The sequence below is a fragment of the Hypanus sabinus genome, chromosome 25 (genome assembly GCF_030144855.1).
Source record: "Hypanus sabinus isolate sHypSab1 chromosome 25, sHypSab1.hap1, whole genome shotgun sequence".
NCBI classification, from domain to species: Eukaryota; Metazoa; Chordata; class Chondrichthyes; order Myliobatiformes; family Dasyatidae; genus Hypanus; species Hypanus sabinus.
Genome location: NC_082730.1, coordinates 15,058,948 through 15,077,741, shown reverse-complemented (window position 1 = coordinate 15,077,741; position 18,794 = coordinate 15,058,948). Strand labels below are relative to the sequence as shown.

General features: G+C 41.7%; 1 protein-coding gene across 1 annotated transcript; it reads right to left on the bottom strand.

Moving 5' to 3' along the window:
• Positions 1–823: 823 nt before the first annotated feature.
• On the bottom strand, positions 824–17,391 carry LOC132380898 (polymeric immunoglobulin receptor-like). Its single transcript, XM_059949816.1, is given in 9 exon segments — positions 824–858; positions 3,777–4,016; positions 4,019–4,090; positions 8,549–8,756; positions 8,759–8,874; positions 12,979–13,299; positions 14,123–14,443; positions 15,823–15,892; positions 17,254–17,391. Coding segments are annotated over 9 exon segments (1,521 nt in total).
• Positions 17,392–18,794: the final 1,403 nt, after the last annotated feature.

The window sequence follows — 18,794 nt, the reverse complement described above, 5'->3', positions numbered from 1 at the left end:
TCTGTAAGGAATCTCGGTATGTCCTCCCTGTGGAATGTGTGAATTTTCTCCGGGTCCTCTGGTTTCTTCCCAGAATCCAAAGACAACTGAGTAAAGAAATTGGTCATTGTAAATTGTCCCATAATTCAGTTAGGGTTAATTGGGTTTCGTAGGGTTTGCTGGGGCAGCATGTCTCAAAGGGCTGGAATACCATGCAATTCCATGCAATACCATGCTGTATTGCTGAATAAATGAAGTGATGGAATTTCACTTCAGGTGTGGAATGGCAGAGAACCAAGAGGATGGGTAGAAGAAAGATTGAGATGGTTTCACCCATTGGGGCAATGAGCTTTTGAATTTGGAAGTATATTCAATAAACTGCTCCTCAATACAAACTCCAATTAAATTCAATCATTTGTACAATGTGTGTGTAAAATATATCTCTAGCTTTCTGTATTTGCACTAGTGACAGAAACCTCAACCATTCTCAGAAGCAGTCGTAAAATCCTGGCAATAATTTTCTGTGCATATAATTCTGCTGATTTTCTTGCTGGTGGGAGAGTTTCTAACCCTCCAGTTAGCACTCTGGTATTTAAATAAAGCTCTTCATTTCTGAAACATCCGTTCAAACTGCACAGAGTAATAGACTTAACAAAATGTACAATAACAAAATGATGATCAATATTCTCCTGGAATTTTCCCCATTCCAGACCCTGTAGCCTGTGAAACATTCCTTTCAACATGAACTCCAACCATCCCCCAGGGAATATTTCATTATTAAAGCGATCCCCTCAGAAGCTTTTTGATGACCATGCATGACGTTCAAAAGAAACTTGTGAATTAATTAGATCCAAGGAAATATGTCACGTTCAGCAAAAGCTGCAAAGAAAAAGTTCAGAATTCAAAATCAAGCAAAGCAATTGATTAAAACATTGAAACTTTAGAAAATGAGAGGTTTGTAGGGAATATATATACTTACATGAACGCTTCAATCAGTACATAAAGAGACTGTGAATTAAAACAAGTAACAGACAGAGTTGGGGGAGTTTATAATGGGCACAAAGAAACCCAAGAGCAATTCAATACATTGGCTTTGCCTTTTGTTCTTCTTCCTATCACCAATGTCAGGCTAATTGCTCTATAATTTCCTCTTTTATCTCTACCGCTTTTTAAAAATAGAGTTGTTATCTTCCTCCCAACCCATTGAAATTAGAAATGGCCAGCAATGCATCTATTTCTTTCTTGTGCTGATTCTTTATGTTCTGGGCGTAGAATAATAGAACCTGGAGATCTCTGGGAGACTAACTGTTTCCCATATCTTTTGATCTCTCTACCTCTGAGAAAAATAACTCAAATCTTTCTTAAATACAGGTTCACCACTTTCTGGGAGAAAGAACCTTTCCTAATCTCAGTCTTAAATGACTCACCCTTTAGATTATTCTTAGAGTCCGGAGACAATCCTGTATTCCCTGGCATTGGAAGCATCTAACATGAATCTGTATCACCCGGCTAAAATATTGCAGATTTCTATGAGATCACCTCTCAACCTTCTAAACTGCAGCAAATAAAATCCTCGTTAATGAAACCTCTGATCTTTTGTCACTTGTGACATTCCAGAAATCAGTCTGCTGGTCTTTTGCTCAGCTCTGTCCAGAACAAGAACATTTGTCATCGGACCAAAACTGCACATAACGCTGGTTCCCTGAGATGAATTTGGGTGCTGAGCCAGATTGGAAATGTCTGCTATGGGCCTAATCAAGGCATTGAGTTCTGGGCATGAGAGCATATCGAAGTGGCAGGGCCACGTGTCAGAGAGCGAGGAATGAACTGCTCACCTATAACAAGAACATCTTTCATCGGACCAGATCTGCACACAGTTCTAGTAGCCGAGAGTAAGGAACAATTTGATGTCTCACTGATTTAAGCTTTGGGCCAGAATAGAAAGTTTGGGTATAAATTGAATCGAGTCAGCGGGTCCCGAGCATGAGAGCACATCGAGCGACAGGGCCTGAGTGTAAGTGTGAGGAACAACGTTCGGATTGGCTTACTTAAACACGGAGCCAGATTGAAAAGTTCAGGGTGGTCAAGGCTGGACGTGAGGGACGGGCTGATGTGAGGCTAACTTCTCCACAGTGTTTACTCATCTCTGCACTGAACTGAGGCTGAGGCCTGCAACTAACGGGCTCTGAGATTGGCTGTGACTGGCTTCATGGCTGGGGACTCACTTGTATGAACTTCAGTTTTGAATGTTATTTGCTTACTATTATTGTTTGATTGATTAGTTTATTTTTTGTACATTGGGTGGTTGATGGTCTTTTTTTGATAGGTTCCATTGGGTTTCTTTTTGTTGTGGCTATCAGGAAAGAGACAAATTTCAAGGTTGTATATGGTATACATCGATAAAAAATTATACTTTGAACTTTGGTACCAAATGATAATGGCTCTGTCTCAATGTAGTGTTTCATGCTTGTTCCTTTCCTTGGATCTTCGCTCTGAAAATCTGAATACAATTTGCATTCTTTATGCCCTGCTGCATCTGCATGTTTCCGTTCAGTGAAAGATGTACAAGGACACGCAAAACATTCCCCCTTTTTCTATTCTATTGCCATCCAGGTAATTATCTACCTTCCTGTTTTTGCCAGTCTAAGCAATACTAATATTTTTGCCCAAGAATTTTCAATTCACTGAATAGGGGAAATAAGGCAATCCAAGCCCCAGTGGTTGAGTGTTTCAGTGGTTCCAATATAAACCTACCCTCTTCAATAATGTTTCTATCCTTGAAACTGCTCACCATAGAATTCACTTGAGCTCCTTTTTTCCACACTTCTGCTTGGAGACTCAGTGAACGAGGATGCATAGATTTTTGAGGTCACATTTCACAATCCCACTTGCCAGGAAAAGATATGTTGGCTTTCAGGACACAGACATTCACAATCCATGTGATTTCTGTACTTTTCATCAAGATACAACTGCTTTGATTTTATGATTCAGTCTATTTGCCATAAAATACAGAACGGATAGTTGCTTATAAATACAGGCAGAGCAAATGTGGATAAAAGTCTACAAGGAACATTGCCATGAAAAAGCTGCATCTATCATCAAGGACTGCGACCATTCAGGCCATGCTTGCTTCACGCTGCTGCCAGTGAGGAGGTGGTCTCACCCCACCGGGTTCAGAAACAGTTATTACCCTTCAACTATCAGGCTGCTGAACCAGCATGGATACCTTCACTCACTTCAACAGATTCCACAACCAGTGGACACTTTCAAGGACTCTGCAACTTACGTTTTCAGTTTGTTTTATTTATTAATTTTATTATTAATCATTTTTTTCTTTTATATTTGCACAGATTTTCTTCTTTTGGTTTTTTGTCCATCTTTGATTATATGTAGTTTGGCATTGATTCTATTGTATTTATTTGTATCTACTGTGAATGCCTGCAAGAAAATGGATCTCAGAGTAAATTATGATGACATATATGTACTATGACGATAAATTTACTTTGAACTTTGAAGTGGTTATTCCTGGAAGGACTATCTTAATTAATGTCTGGAAATATTGCCAGATGAGTCACATTCACACCCAGCCAGTGAGATCAGATCAGAGGCTGGAGACACTGTGGTGAGTGACTCACATTTGAACTGCTGTGCTGAAAAGTTTTTCATTCTCTGAAAGGTGGTGACAATATACACTTCATGCTCCTGAGAGTGTTCCAACAACACAATATCCAACACGCATCAGTCATTCAGTTGTACTACATCGACCATCATAAAGAATCAACCCCTGCATCACTTACCCGTGCTGTTGACTTCAATCACATTTCTGCAGGTGCTGACACTGTTGGAGATGGACACATTGACCATTTCACTGGACTCTTCTCCATTAACATTTGAGGCTTTGCAATAGTACACATATTTTTTGTATTTTAAGGATTGACAATGTAGATCCAGTTTGTTGGTGTCAGAGATCTTTGAATCCCCAGATGGCGTCTTTTCATACCATGAGTACTGAATGGGAAGGGATCCATGGACAGACTCACTGACACGGAGTCCCCACAACTTGAGCCACTTGTTGGTGGAGAAAATTGAAGCAAAGGATCAGACACGAGTTCTGTGGGAAAGAATCAGTGTGCATCTGAAAATCAAACACACTAAAGATATCAGCAGTTTGTATTTCAACCAGAACCCACAAGTTTGGAATTTCAGCAGCTCATCTAGCTCACTGTGTCTCTGCATCCTCACATCTGCCTGAACTGCCATGTCTGTCAGTATCACTGAAAACAACAGGATTCTTGATCAGAACAACAGTGTCAGTGTGAAAATCTGAGCTTCAGTTTCTCTCAGCTGCAAGGAGACAGTCTGAAGTGAGACCTAACAGTGTGACTTCGCAATGGCAACATTTGTGTGTGTCCTGGAAAACTCACCCTAATCTGAAAGCAGGAAATTGTCAGATACATACAAAATGAATGGTGACTTTAAAGAGAGAGTGTAATTGTGATTTGCTTTCAGTGACCTACAGCAGCAAGGGACTGATAACTATATAAAGCCAACAAGGAATCATGTGAGATCATAGACCATAACACCATGAAACATTGGAGCAGAGTTAGGCCACTCTCTCCATTGAATCTGCTCCACAATTCCATCATGGCTGATTTATTATCCCTCTAAATCTATTCTCCTGCCTTCTCCCCGTATCCTTTGATGCCCTTACTAATTAAGAACCTATGAAATTGCATTTTAAATATACCCAATGACTTAACCTCCACAGCTACTCGTCACAATGAATTTCACAGATTCACCAGCCTCTGGCTGAAAAAGTTCCTCCTCATCTCTCTTTTAAAGGGTCATCCTTCTATTCTGAGCCTGTGCCTTCTGGTCCTAGATGCCACCCTGTTGGAAACCTCTCTTCACATCCACTGGGCTTGGCAAAGCTCAATAGCTTTCAATAAAATCCAATCATTCTTCTAAACTCCAGCAAGGACGGGCCCAGAGCCATCAAATGGTGCTCACAAATTCAGGGAGTTTGACGTCACTTGGAATTTAACAGATGTATCCCTTTAGAACTGATGTACAGAGAGTTCTCGGGGTACAAGTCCATTGCTCCCTGAAAGTGGCAACACAACTGGACATAATGGTAATGAAAGCATTCAGCACATTTACCTTCTTCATTCTACATGTTGGAGACTCAATCTGACAGGGCATTTTGTAGCTTCATAAAACTTTGTTTAGAGCACAATTAGAACATAATGTGTGCTTCTATTGGCAACCCGATAAAAAGGATGTGGATGTTTTTGGAGAGGGTGAAGAGGTTCATCAGGATGTCACCTGGATTGGAGTGTGTTAGCTGTGGGCAGAAATTGGACAAACTTAGATTGTTTTCAATGGAGTTCAGGAGGCTGAGGTGCGAACTGATAGAGGTTTATAAAGTTAGAGAAGTCAAAGATAGGGAAGATAATTAGACATATTTTCCAAGGTTAAAATATTGCATAATAGTGAACATAGTTTTAAGGTGATAGGGGGAAAGTTTAAAGGACTTTTGCGAGACAAGTTGTTGGTGAATGCGTGGATCCCATTGTCAGACCAACTGGAGGAAACAGATAAGAACTATATTTAAGAGGCTTTTGCACAAGGACATGAAAAGGCAGGGATTGGAGGGATGTGGACTGCATGCTACAGAGTCATGGAGTAATTTAGCACAGAAACAGGCCCTTCAGCCCATTTAATCCATGCTAAACCATTTAACCTGCCTACTCACATCCACCTGCACTGGGACAATTACCCTCCAAACCCTAACATCCATACACCAATCCAAATTTCTCTTATTGAAATTAAGCTTGCACAGACCACCTGCGCTGACAGCTCATTCCTCACACTTAAGATCCTCTGACTGAAAAAGTTTCCCTTCATGTTCCCTTTAAACTTTTTACCTTTAACCCATGACCACTGGTTGTTCTTCTACACAACCTTGGTGGAAAATGCCTGCTTCCATTTGCCCTTTCTATACCCCTCATAATTTTGTGCACCTCCATCAAATCTCCTATCCAGCTTCTACGTTGTAAGTAATACAGGCATAACCTAGTCATTCTTTCCTTCTAGATAAGGTCCTTCAGACCTGGCAAAATATTTGTAAATTTTCTCTGTACTTTTTCAACCTCATTTACATCTCTCCTCCAGGTAGGTGACCAAAACTGCACACAATACTTCAAATTTCGCTTCACCAACATGTTATACAACTTCAACATGACATCCATCTATTGTACTCAATACATTGATTTATGATGGTCAATGTGCCAAAAGCTTTCTTTACAATCCTATCTTACTGTGACACAACTTACAAAAATTATTGACCAGTATTCCCTTTGTTCTACCACACTCCTCAGAGCCCTACCATTTTCTGTGTAAGACCTACCCTGGTTGGTCCTACCGAAGTGCTAAACCTCACACTTGTCCGCATTAAATTCCATCTGCCATTTGTCCGCCCATTTTTCCATCTGTTGCAGATCTCTCTGCAAGCCATGATCACCTTCCTCATGGTCCAATGCACCATCCCCAGTCCTGGTGTCATTCACAAAGTTGCTGATGCTGTTTACATTATCATCCAGATCACCACTACAGATTCAAACAATAATGGACCCAGCTCCAGTCCCTGCGACACTCCACTAGTCACAGGCCTCAAGTCAGAGAGGTAACTTTCTAATACCACTCTTTGGCTTCTCCCACAAAGGCAATGTCTATGCAATTTACCACCTCATTTTGAATGCTCAGCGATTGAACTTTGTTAACCAACCACCCATGCAGGGTTTCAGTGAAAGCCTTGCTAAAGTCCATGTGAACAACATCCACTGTCTTGCCTTCATCCACTTTCCTGGGAACCTCCTCACAAACTTTATAAGGTTAGTTAGACGTAAACTACCACGCACAAAGCTGTGCTGACTATGATTATTCAGTCCGTGTCTATCCAAATATTATATACATCCAAACTCTTAGAATACCTTCCAATAACTTTTCTACATCTGATCGTCACTGCCCTAGAACTTCCTGGTTTATGTTAAGAACCTTGTTTAAACAGCAGAACAGCATTGGCCACACTCCAGTCTTCTGGTACCTCTCCTGTCACTAAGAATTGTTTAAATATGTCTGCCAGGGCCCTGGTAAACTCTGCAGTTGCCTCCAGTAAGGTCAGAGGAAACCCCTGGTGTCATGGATTATTGATTGCCTGACTGGCAGACCTCAGTACGTGCGCTTGCAACACTGTGTGTCAGACAGAGCGGTCAGCAGCACTGGGGCTCCACAGGAGACTGTCCTGTCTCCCTTTCTCTTCACCATCTACTCCTCGGATTTCAACTACAACACAGACTCTTGCCATCTTCAGAAGCTTTCTGATGACTCTGCCATAGTTGGATGCATCAGCAAGGGAGATGAGGCTGAGTACAGGGCTACGGTGGGAAACTTTGTCATATGGTGTGAGCAGAATCATCTGCAGATTAATGTGAAAAATACTAAGGAGCTGGTGGTGGACCTGAGGAGGGCTAAGGCACCAATGACCCCTGTTTTCATCCAAGGGGTCAGCGTGGACATGGTGGAGGATTACAAATATCTAGGGATACGAATTGACAATAAACTGGACTGGTCAAAGAACACTGAGGCTGTCTACAAGAAGGGGCAGAGCCGTCTCTATTTCCTGAGGAGACTGAGGTCCTTTAACATCTGCTGGACGATGCTGAGGATATTCTATGAGGCTGTGGTGGCCAGTGCTATCATGTTTGCTGTTGTGTGCTGTGGCAGCAGGCTGAGGGTAGCAGACACCAACAGAATCAACAAACTCATTTGTAAGGCCAGTGATGTTGTGGGGGTGGAACTGGACTCTCTGACGGTGTTGTCTGAAAAGAGGCTGCTGTCCAAGTTGCATGCCATCTTGGACAATGACTCCCATCCACTTCATAATGTACTGGTTAGGCACAGGAGTACGTTCAGCCAGAGACTCATTCCACAGACATGTAACACTGAGCGTCATAGGAAGTCATTCCTGCCTGTGGCCATCAAACTTTACAACTCCTCCCTCTGAGTTTCAGACACCCTGAGCCAATAGGCTGGTCCTGGACTTATTTCCACTTGGCAAGATTAACATTATTATTTAATTATTTATAGTTTTATTTTGCTATATTTCTTCACTATTCTTGGTGCGGCTGTAATGAAACCCAATTTCCCTCGGGATCAATAAAGTATGTCTGTCCGTCTATCTGTCTAATTAGCAGGCCCTGGGGATATATTCACATTGATTTGCCTCAGGATGGCAAACACCTCCTCTTTTGACGGGGCGATGTTTCATGGAGTTCAGAGCTAGGAACGTGTGCCGAGCCTTCCACTGGAAATTGGTGTCTCATCAGTGGGTCAGACCCTGAACTGGGTGAGAGCAACATGAGGGGGGTTTCTTTACACTTGTCCATTCCCCACAGGGCTCTGTACTGTTGTGGAGCTTCAGGATATTCCTGCTGCCCTGACGCTTCCAAGAGAAAACATGAATCAGACATTTCAGTGGAGATATCAAGTGAATCAATGAGAAACCTACCGTCAGATACTTGTAGATGCACATCAAACACTGGATGCTTGCCAGATGTCGTAATTCCACATCTGTAAACTCCTTTATCATTAGAGACAAGCTTCTCCATAGTAACAGTAAATATTCCCTGGGATGTGTTATCTCTGATTGTCACTCTTCCAGACTGCTCATTTTGCCCATTTGTATTCACTAACAATGTGCACCCCACTTGCGACCCCACTTGCGGCAGAAATACTTTGTGTGTGAACGGTACACTGGAGCATAGTGACAATCGATTGTGACCGCTCTTCCCACAACTCCTCTTACTTCATCTTCTGCCCACAAAGCACCTGAAACTGAGGGAGAAGTTTCTCAGAAAATGCACAGGAAAAATCAAATCAACACAGGGAGATGCAAGACTCCAGATCATTTCATGTCATTTACTGTACAAAGGTGTAAAGGAGAACAAAGTTATTATCACATTGGATCGACACAAAAAATAAGAAATGCAATCATCATAGTAAAAATAAAGGTATTTTATTTAAAGCTGTCGTTGTGTTCTAAGGAATCTGCCACACTGTTTATTGGTATAATTGAATTCCACATGGACTGAAAAAAGACAACAGCAACGTCCCTCATCACGGGCTCAAAATTCTTCACAAGTAATGATTTTTATTTGATTAGAGTCATTATTGTCACTGCCCAATAATGTTTCAGTGTGTTTCCACAGTTCTTATTCCCTGGAGTGTAGAAGAATGAGGGGTAATTTGATAGAGGTGTATAAAATTATGATGGGTATAGATAGAGTGAATGCAAGCAGGCTTTTTCCACTGAGAGTGGGGGAGAAAAAAAGAGGTCATGGGTTAAGGGTGAAGGGAGATAAGTTTAAAGGGAACATTGGAGGGGGCTTCTTCACACAGAGAGTGGTGGGAGTGTGGAATGAGCTGCCAGATGAAGTGGTGAATGTTGGCTCACTTTTGACATTTAAGAAAAACTTGGACAGGTATATGGATGAGAGGAGTTTGCAGGGATATGACCCAGGAGCAGGTCAGTGGGACTAGGCAGGAAAATGGTTCGGCACAGCCAAGAAGGGCCAAAAGGCCTGTTTCTGTGCTGTAATTTTCTATGGTTCTATGGTTCTGAGTCAATAGATTACTGATTCAGTCACATTCCAGGCAGGTGAGTATAAGATCAGTGGTGGCTAACGTGCTGGAGGTGATTGAGTGAGGCCTGTATTTACAAAGGTAAGATCTGATTTTGGATAGTCAACATGATTTTGTGCATGGTAAATCCTCTGATACCTAAAGTAAACAATGACATATTTACGATTTTAAAGGTGGGTCTCAACACAGCTGCAAAAATTATATTGCAAAACTGGAAAAAACCCAGATGTCCCACTGTGAGGGAATGATGAAGAGTTCATCTTATGAATGCATGTTGGGAAGAATTAACAGTGAGGGAAAAGAGCAAGACACATGGGATCAATTTTGGTTTATGTTAATTTAAACTTAAATTAGAATTTTTCTGTTTCTTAGTTTTAAATGTTTTCCTGTCGTGGGATGGCTGTATAAATATGCTGTACTGTACCTGCTCTATGATATGCTGTGCTGCTTTGTAAAATAAGAATAAATAATAATAAAAATTTGAATTACAAAAATAAATATTTGACTGAGTTTTCTTTGAGAGATGATCAAAGGAACTAATGAGGACAGGACCTTAGAATTTAGCAGTTGAGTTTAGCAAGGCTTATGACCATGCATTGCATAGTAGACTGATTTGTAATGTGAGATCACATGATAAGCTCGCTGGATGGATACTGAATAGGCTTCGTGTAAGGAGTCAGATTGTGGTGGTGCAGTGTTGGTTTTCTGACAACGTCAGACTTTATCACCAGTGGTGTGCCATCGGGATCAGTGCTGCTATTTGTTAACCACTCTTATTTGTCATCAATTTTAATAATTAGAATGATAATGCAGACAGCATGATTTCTACGTTATGGATGACACTATAGTGGAGTGGACATGAGTTTTCTAAGTTTAAAACAGGATCTTGAAAATGAGCCGGTGTTCAGCCCCAATACTCAGTGCCAGCAAGCTCCCCCCCCCCCCCACCTGAGCCTGTCCTGTCTGCTTGTATTTGACCCGTCTCCCTCTCTTCTCGGTACTACCATCAGGTGGAAGGTGCAGGAGTCTTAGGGCCGACACCACAGGGTTCGTAAACAGTTGTTGTCCGACAGCAATCAGGCCCCTGGATTAGTTTCACACGCCACAGCTCTGAACTGACTCTGCAGCTGTGAAATCACTTTCAGGGACTCTGCCTATCATGTTCTATGTATTATTTGTTTAAGTATTTTTATTATTTTCACGATTTGTCATCTTTTGCACATAGTTTGTTTGTCAGCCTTTGTTGTGTGTGGTTTTAAGTGGATTCTATTGTGTTACTTTGTTGACAAAGGTATGGTGGATAATCACTGTCTTTATTCCAGGGTAGGGGTGTTGAAAACTAGAGACTCTCGGTTCAAGGAGTGAGGGGAAATTCTTAGAGAGCCTGGAGTGGCAGTGTTTTCCACAGAGCAGTGTGTGCATGGAAAAATTGCAACAAGCAATGCTAGAGAAGGGTAAAATAAACTATTTAAAATACATTTGGACAAGTTCATGTACAGGAAGGTTTTAGATGTGCAGGGAAATGGGAGAAGCTCAGGAAGACACTGTAATCAGCATGGACGATTTGGAGTGAAGCTCCTGTACCCATAACCTGTAACTCTCTGACTCTGCAGCATCCTCTCTAAACTGGAACACACTTTTGAAAGGTTAAATTCAGAATTCTATTTCATTGCATAGATGTGACAGCTTATGGAATCACAGCCAGTCTGCACTGCAATTTCAAAGTTCAAAGTTCGAAGTATATTTATTATCAAAAAACCTATTCCATACACAACTTTGAGATTTACTTCCTTCCAGGCAACCATAAAACAAAAATAACAATCAAACCCAAGGTTTAGTTACCTTGTTGTAATCATGAAATACAGCAGCCTTGTTCATATCGTACGTAAACTTAAATTGAAGTAATGGATTCCCTGCTCATGTCTCAAAGTGAGTGAGGTTTTTTATTCAACAATCAGAAACTCAGTTTCAGCAGTTAGTAATTTACCTAGGCTGCTCAGATAGTCACAAACTAGAGACGACCATAGACAGTGAGATCATAAGACATAGGAGGAGAATTAGGCCATTTGGCCCATACAGTCTGCTCCACTATTCCATCAAGGCTGATTTATTACCCCATTCAATTCCATTCTCCTGACTTCTCCTCATAATCTTTGATGCCTTTCCTATACTATAAACTATTAAGTTACGCTTTAAATAAACCCAATGACTTGGCCTCAAGAGCCATGCATCATATTGAATTCCACAGATTCAATACCTGCTGGCCACAGAAAATCCTCCTCATCTCTGTTCTGATGTATGGAATCTGTACATTCTCCATGTGGAATGTATGGGGTCTCCCTGGCTGGTGCTGTTTCTTCCTACAGTCCAAAGATATTCAGATTAAGTTAATTGGTCTTGGAGATTGCCCTGTGATTAGGTTACAGTTAATTGGGTTTGTCGAGAGTTCCTTCGGTGTTGTGGTCCAAAGTGCTGGAAGGACCTATTCTGCACTCGGTCAGAAGACAAATAAAATAAATGGATGTCCGTGCATTCCGAGGTTGATTTTTCAGGTAAGATTTCCCCATAAAGGAACCATATTTGATCATTTACCTTCAACTATCCCAAAATCCTGTTCTTAATAATGGACTCCAGGATCTTCCCAGCCACTGAATTCACTTTAGCTGGTTGACAAATTCCTTCCTTTTGCCTCCATTCTTTCTTAAAGAGTGGTGTTGATATTTCCAATTTTCCAGTCCTTTGAACATTCCAGAGTCTAGTGAATCTTGAAAGGTCACCACTAATGCCTCCACAATTTCTTTATATAACCCTTTCAGGACGCAGGGGTGTAGTCCTTTTGGTCCAAGTGACTGATCTGCCTTCAGATCTCACAGCTTCCTAAGCACCTCCAGCTTAGTAATAGCAACCACACTCATTTCTGACCCCTGACATTGCCCAATTTCTGTCATTCCCAATAATATTTGCAATATTATAAATCCTTCCTTTTGCTTTCATGAGAATGACACTGTCTCACAACTCAACAACTATACTATGCTTTTCAAAGTAAAGTATTAATAGAATGTTCTCAATCAGTCTGGATACACAAGTCCAACTATGTTTGAGATGTTCCACATCTTCCAGGAGGAAGTGACAGACTTAACTGTTCACTGCACTTTATTTCTACCCCATGGAGGCTGCAATGTGTAGCTTCTACAAATGCAAAGATATGCCTTGCCCTCACCAACAGTACAAGAGCTGCAGTAACAGAGTAACATAAAGAAAGATTTAAAAGTATCTGCTCTTGAAAGGAGAACTTACTGGTGCCATTGATTGCTGTCACATGACTGCAGATCTCTCCATTGTTGAAGACTGTCACATTAACCATTGCACTGGATCTTGCTCCCTTCCAATTTGAGGCTCCACAGTAATATTGATAGTGCTGGTGGTTGAAGGATTGACAATGCAGAGCCAGTTCATTGGTGCCTGATACCTTTCGATGCCCAGATGAGGTTTGTTCATACCAGCTGTACTGAATGGGAAGGGATCCCTGGAGGGACTCACAGGAAACTGACACTGAGCCCCCGAGACGTGAGACATTTGCTGGTGATAGATATCGAACCACAGGAACAGACACAGGTTCTGTGGGAAAGAATTAAACATTCAGACACTGAATGAACATCTGAAAATCATACACTCTTCTGCCACTTTATCAGGTATAAATATTCACCTGATCATTAATGCAAACATCTAATTAATCAATCATGTGGCAGCACCTCCGCCCATAAAAGCATGCAGAAGTATTCAAGAGGTTTAGTCAATGTTCAGGCCAAATATCAGAATGAGAAAGAAATTTGATCTAAGTAACTTTGACCATGAAATAATTGCTGGGGCCAGGCAGGGTAGTTTAAATATCTCAGGTTCTATTTATCTACTGGGATTTTCACACACAGCTGTCTCTAAAGTTTACAGAGAATGGAGCTAACAACATGAAATAACATCCAGAGAGCAGTAATTCTGTGAACAAAATGCCTTGTTAATGAGAGAGGAGAATGTCCGGACTGGTTCAAGCTGACAGAAATGTGACAGTAATTCAATAACCAGGCGTTACGACAGCGTTGTGCCGAAAAGCATCTGAAAGTACAGCACGTCAAACCTCGAAGTGGATGGGACACAGAAGCAAAAGACCATGAACATACACTCCATGGCCACTCTATTATGTACAGGAGATGCCTAATAAAGCAGCCACTAATTGTTTAAGGCAGCAACTTTTCAGAAATCTCTCACAAGCTTGGTGGCTTTCAGGAGAGAATGAAATAGTGTCCGGGTTCAGTGACCTGGTGTTTAAAGGGAAACATTTGGCACTGATATTAATGCAGAGATAGTGAGGGATGGACAGGGTCTGGACAAAGATCATGAGACATTTATTTTATGAAAGGCAGAAATCAATCACTGGGAAACCTACCATCAAATACTTGTAGATCTACATTAAACATCGGATCAGCACCTGGTGTTGTAATTCCACAGCTGTACCATCCTGTATCTCCAGAGCAAAGATCCTCCATAGTAACAGTAAATATTCCCCGTTCCGGGTTATTTGTGATTGACACTCGTCCACTCCATCCATGTTGCCCTTTTGTTTCCACTAAAACTGAACATTGTTGACTCCATCCACGGCACCAATACTTTGTGTGTGAGCGGTACTTTGCTTCATAGTGACAATCGATTGTGATCACTCTTCCCACAACTCCTCTTACATACTGCTCTGCCCACAATGCACCTGAAACTGAGGGAGGCATTTTCCGATTTGAGGAAAAAGTAACAACTTAATGCAACACATATTTTTGAACATGCCGGTGAAAACAGGTGCAGGTCATGCCCAGCATGTGGACAATAACACCACAGCCAATGATTTTGGCTTGAGGTGCTTTCAGTGCTGTTACTCTGTCAGTCGTGTCAGTGAACTCTCCCCTGTCTCAGTACACTTCCCACTCCAGAGTCCTGAGCAGAAACCGAGGGTTGATATTCCAGTGCAGTACTGAGGGAGAGTGGCAGTGTAGACAGCGTGTGCTGAATCCATGGAATTCAATACCATACATGGCTTCTGAGGCCCTGAAAGTGTTGAAATTTCAGTTGCTTCAGAATGTCCACACAGGTCCCAGCTATTTCATTTAAGATGCTCCCAAATGGGAGTGAGTGAGTGAGTGTGAGTGTGTGAGTGAGTGAGTGAGTGAGTGTGCGTGTGTGTTCAGACAAGTTTATAAACTACAGAAAGGGACCCCTCATGATGTCTGAAACTGCCATCTGGTTCTGAAGCAAATTGCAATTATTGTACCTATCAAGTATTTCTGTGGGTAGTTAGAAGGTGGTGCAACAGTCCTCATTAGTTCATTAGTACTTTAGTGTCTAGAAATTCAGGTGTGACTTCAGTAACTTATTATTTCTGGAATTGAAAAAAAACATATCAATAATGACAATGATGAACTGCCAGATTGTCAAAATTCTATCTGGATTGGAAAGGCTTTTAGCGAGAGAAATCTCGCATCCCTAAAACCCTGGTTTACTTTGACTCCAGATCTGATAACGTTCTCTGCTAACTGCACCACTGGAGTGGCCCAGGAAGAACTCTGATTTCAAGACAATAATGTTGAATGTCATAGTGATCCCTACAGAGTGAGATCAGATTCCAGCAATGGTAGACCTGATGGTCTTGCTTAACAGGTTCCAGGAGATTTCTCCAGCTGGACATATTCTCCCCAATCCTGGGTCTACACTATTCCTCTGTTCTTCTTATCTGCTTCCACCTCTCACCCACCTCCAAACACCATCCCTTTCTCACCCCGTTTCATTTGTCTGTTGTGCTTCACAATTCGTTAGCCCCGACTAGCTTGTGGACCCAGTTACACGCCTCCCCCTCTCCTATTTACACCTTCTCCCTCTCCACTCACACATGACACAAGGTCTCGACACAAACATTTGACATCTCCCCTCCTCCTCCCACTGACAGAAGGTGCTTGACCCACTGATTTCCTCCAGGAGTGTACTCTTAACTCCAGTTTCCGACATCTTTAGTGTCTACAATTATTCAAGCACTGATGTGGAAATGTTGTACGACCCCCAATCCAACACTGATTATGCAGTTGTCCTGTGCTGTCTGTCACTCACCAGGTAGGAAACCAATCAGAAGAATCAATGTCCACAGCATTTTATTCACAGAGACACAACCAGGACCTGTCTGTCCTCAGAGAGAAATGACTGAAATAAAAATAAGGAAGAAGGCAGCAGGAAGTTCGATCAAAATCTATAGTAAAACAATTGGTGTGTGGTACGTGACAATCTGAAAAGCTTTTTGTTATATTTAACAGGACAGGAACATCTGAACAATTCTCAAAGGCTGAATAAAATGCTGAGAGGGGTTAAAATATTATACACAAAAAACAGTAAATGTTCTAATCTGAAGTCAAAATAAACAACTGGATGTGCCCTGAAGCAGGGAATTAATCTGAAACGTTGACCACTTGACTCCTGAAGCTCAATTTATTTTCTGCTTGACTGATAATGTTAGCTGTGGGGTGTCATTAGGGAAAGTGTTCATGATGAAAGTTAATGATGGAAAGTGAAAGAGCCCATATTGAGTGTTGTGGGAGTGAGTAGAAAGTTTGATGGCTCTAGGTCTGTACTCACTGGAGATTAGAAGAATGAGGCGGAGAGGGGGAATCGTATTCAAACCTATTGAATATTGAAAGGACAAGGGGGAGTGGCTGTGGAGAGGATGTTCCCTGTGATGGGGAGTTCTAGGATTGGAGGGCAGTGCTTCTGAGTACATACACGTTCCTTTAGAACAGAGATGAGGGAAAACTGTTTTAGCTGCTGGGTGGTGAATCTGTCAAATTCACTGCCACAGATGGCTGTGGAGGCCTATTTACTGGATATGTTTAAAGTGGAAATTGATAAGTTCTTGAATATTAAGGGCATCAAAGATTAAGGAAAGAAGGCAGGGGAATAAGGTTGAGAGAGAAAATAAATCAGGCATGATGGAATGGTAGAATAGACTCAAATGGAAGAATGGCCTAATCTTTTGATCTTATGGTCTGCTATTACAGGCAAAATCTATTGAATCTCTTCTGCAGTCCTTCCAATGTTTCCACACCCTTAATGCTATGCTGCAGACACAACGACACACCAACCTAAAGTGTGTATTAACCTTATTTTTAAAATTTGCAACATGAATTCTGATATGCACAATGCTGGTCCATTGTCATAAACTCTCTTTATCAGCTACTTTACAATCTCTTTCTGTTCCAGATTTCAGGGAGTTATGGACATACACTCCAAGATGTGTACATCATTCTGGATCTTGCCTTGGTACCCCCAGCACTCAGGACATACCTTTTTCTCATTGTTTCGATCAGTTAGGAGAAACAGAAGCCTGAAGGCACACACTCAGCGATTCAGGAACAGCAGCTTCCCTTCTGCTACTTGATTCATAAATGGACATTGAACCCGTGAACACTACGTCACTTGTTAAATACATATTATTTCTGTTTCTACATGATTCTTAATCTATTCAATATACATATACCGTATAAAGTATACTGAATCTTCTTCTTTTTGCACCCGTAACTCCTGGTGGAGATGTTGGGATGCCGTCATGACAAGCTTTGCACCAGTCTGTTCCATCTGTCGCGGTTGTGTACCAGAGCCTGGGTCACCGCAAATGTTTTCCCTGTCCATTCTATAATGTTGTCTGTCCACTTTTCCTCAGTCTGACTCTCCTTCTTTTCCCCTCCACAGTTCCTTGTAGAACGGTCTTCACAAGGCCACTGGATCTTGTTACCATCTCAGCTTTCTTTTCTTCACTGTTGTGAGAAGGTCTTCATGGGGGCCAGTGTTGTGCTGGATGGACTTGCGGACCTGCTCGTTTGTGATGTGGTCCAAGTATGAGATGCCCAAGATGTTGCGATAGCATCTTTTCTGTAAATGTTTTATTTATTTATAATTATTATTTCTCTTCTGTATTATATATTCAGTTGAACTGCAACTGCTAAGTTAACAAATTTTACGACACTTGCTGGTAATAATAACCGTGATTTTCATTCTGATTTTGATAATTCAATCAAATATGTTTTGGGGAACTTGATGCTGAAGAGGGAGCAAAGTAGGAAATAGGTGTGATGTTGAAGGGGCTTTTTATGCAAACTCAGCATACAGTACTTCACTTCATTCCCTATCCTCTCTGAAAGCTGTGTCTGCCATTTGAAGGAAACTTTAAAACTCACCCCTTCTGAATTCTGTTCCATTTGTTGATGCAATTTCAAGAGCTCTGATGGAATTTCACTTTGATGTGAGGGGAAACCAAGTGAAAGGAATTACACAGTCACAATGGAGTAAAATCCTTGTCAGAAATGTTCTTAAAACAAATCAACTCCATTTTGACAGGAAATTGTCTGTGTTAAGTAGACGACCCCTGTAGTTTTCTATTTCTCATAGAATCATAGGGCACAGTAAATGGGCAGGTCACACGTATCCAAGGAGAAGACATTACTATATTACCTAGCTCAGCTCCACGGTCTCCCTTTCCCCTAACCCTACATACCTTTGCTCAGACTCTCAGTCTCCAGTATCACAGTATCCCTGTTCACCAGGTTAGATCGTTCCATGTGTGGTGAACTACATATACCTGTCTGGACACACCCCCCCCGCTGACTCCTCCTGTGGCTCCTCCCACGGACCCCGGTATAAAGGCAATTGGAGACACCGCCCCAGTCTCAGTCTCCAGGATGTAGTGTGGTGGTCAATTGCTGCTTGTTCTTTCTTCCAGCCAATAAAAGCCTATATCTCGCCTCAAGTCTCTGAGAGTTATTGATGGTGCATCAATTTTATTGGCTGGAAGTTTTAAAACATGGAAAGTATTTTACATCCGGAAAAAATAGACTTGGACCCCCAAGCCCCAGAAGCAGCTCTTGCCTTTGAACTCTGGCTTGCATGCTTCCAATCATACTTGCAGGAGGTTTGTGTGACTGAGCCCGCTATTATGCATAGAATCCTCCTTTCGAGGGTCAGCCCCAAAGTTTACTCACTTATCAGGGACCTGCCGACCGACCAAGGGGCACTGGACACCCTCAAAAGACAGTACC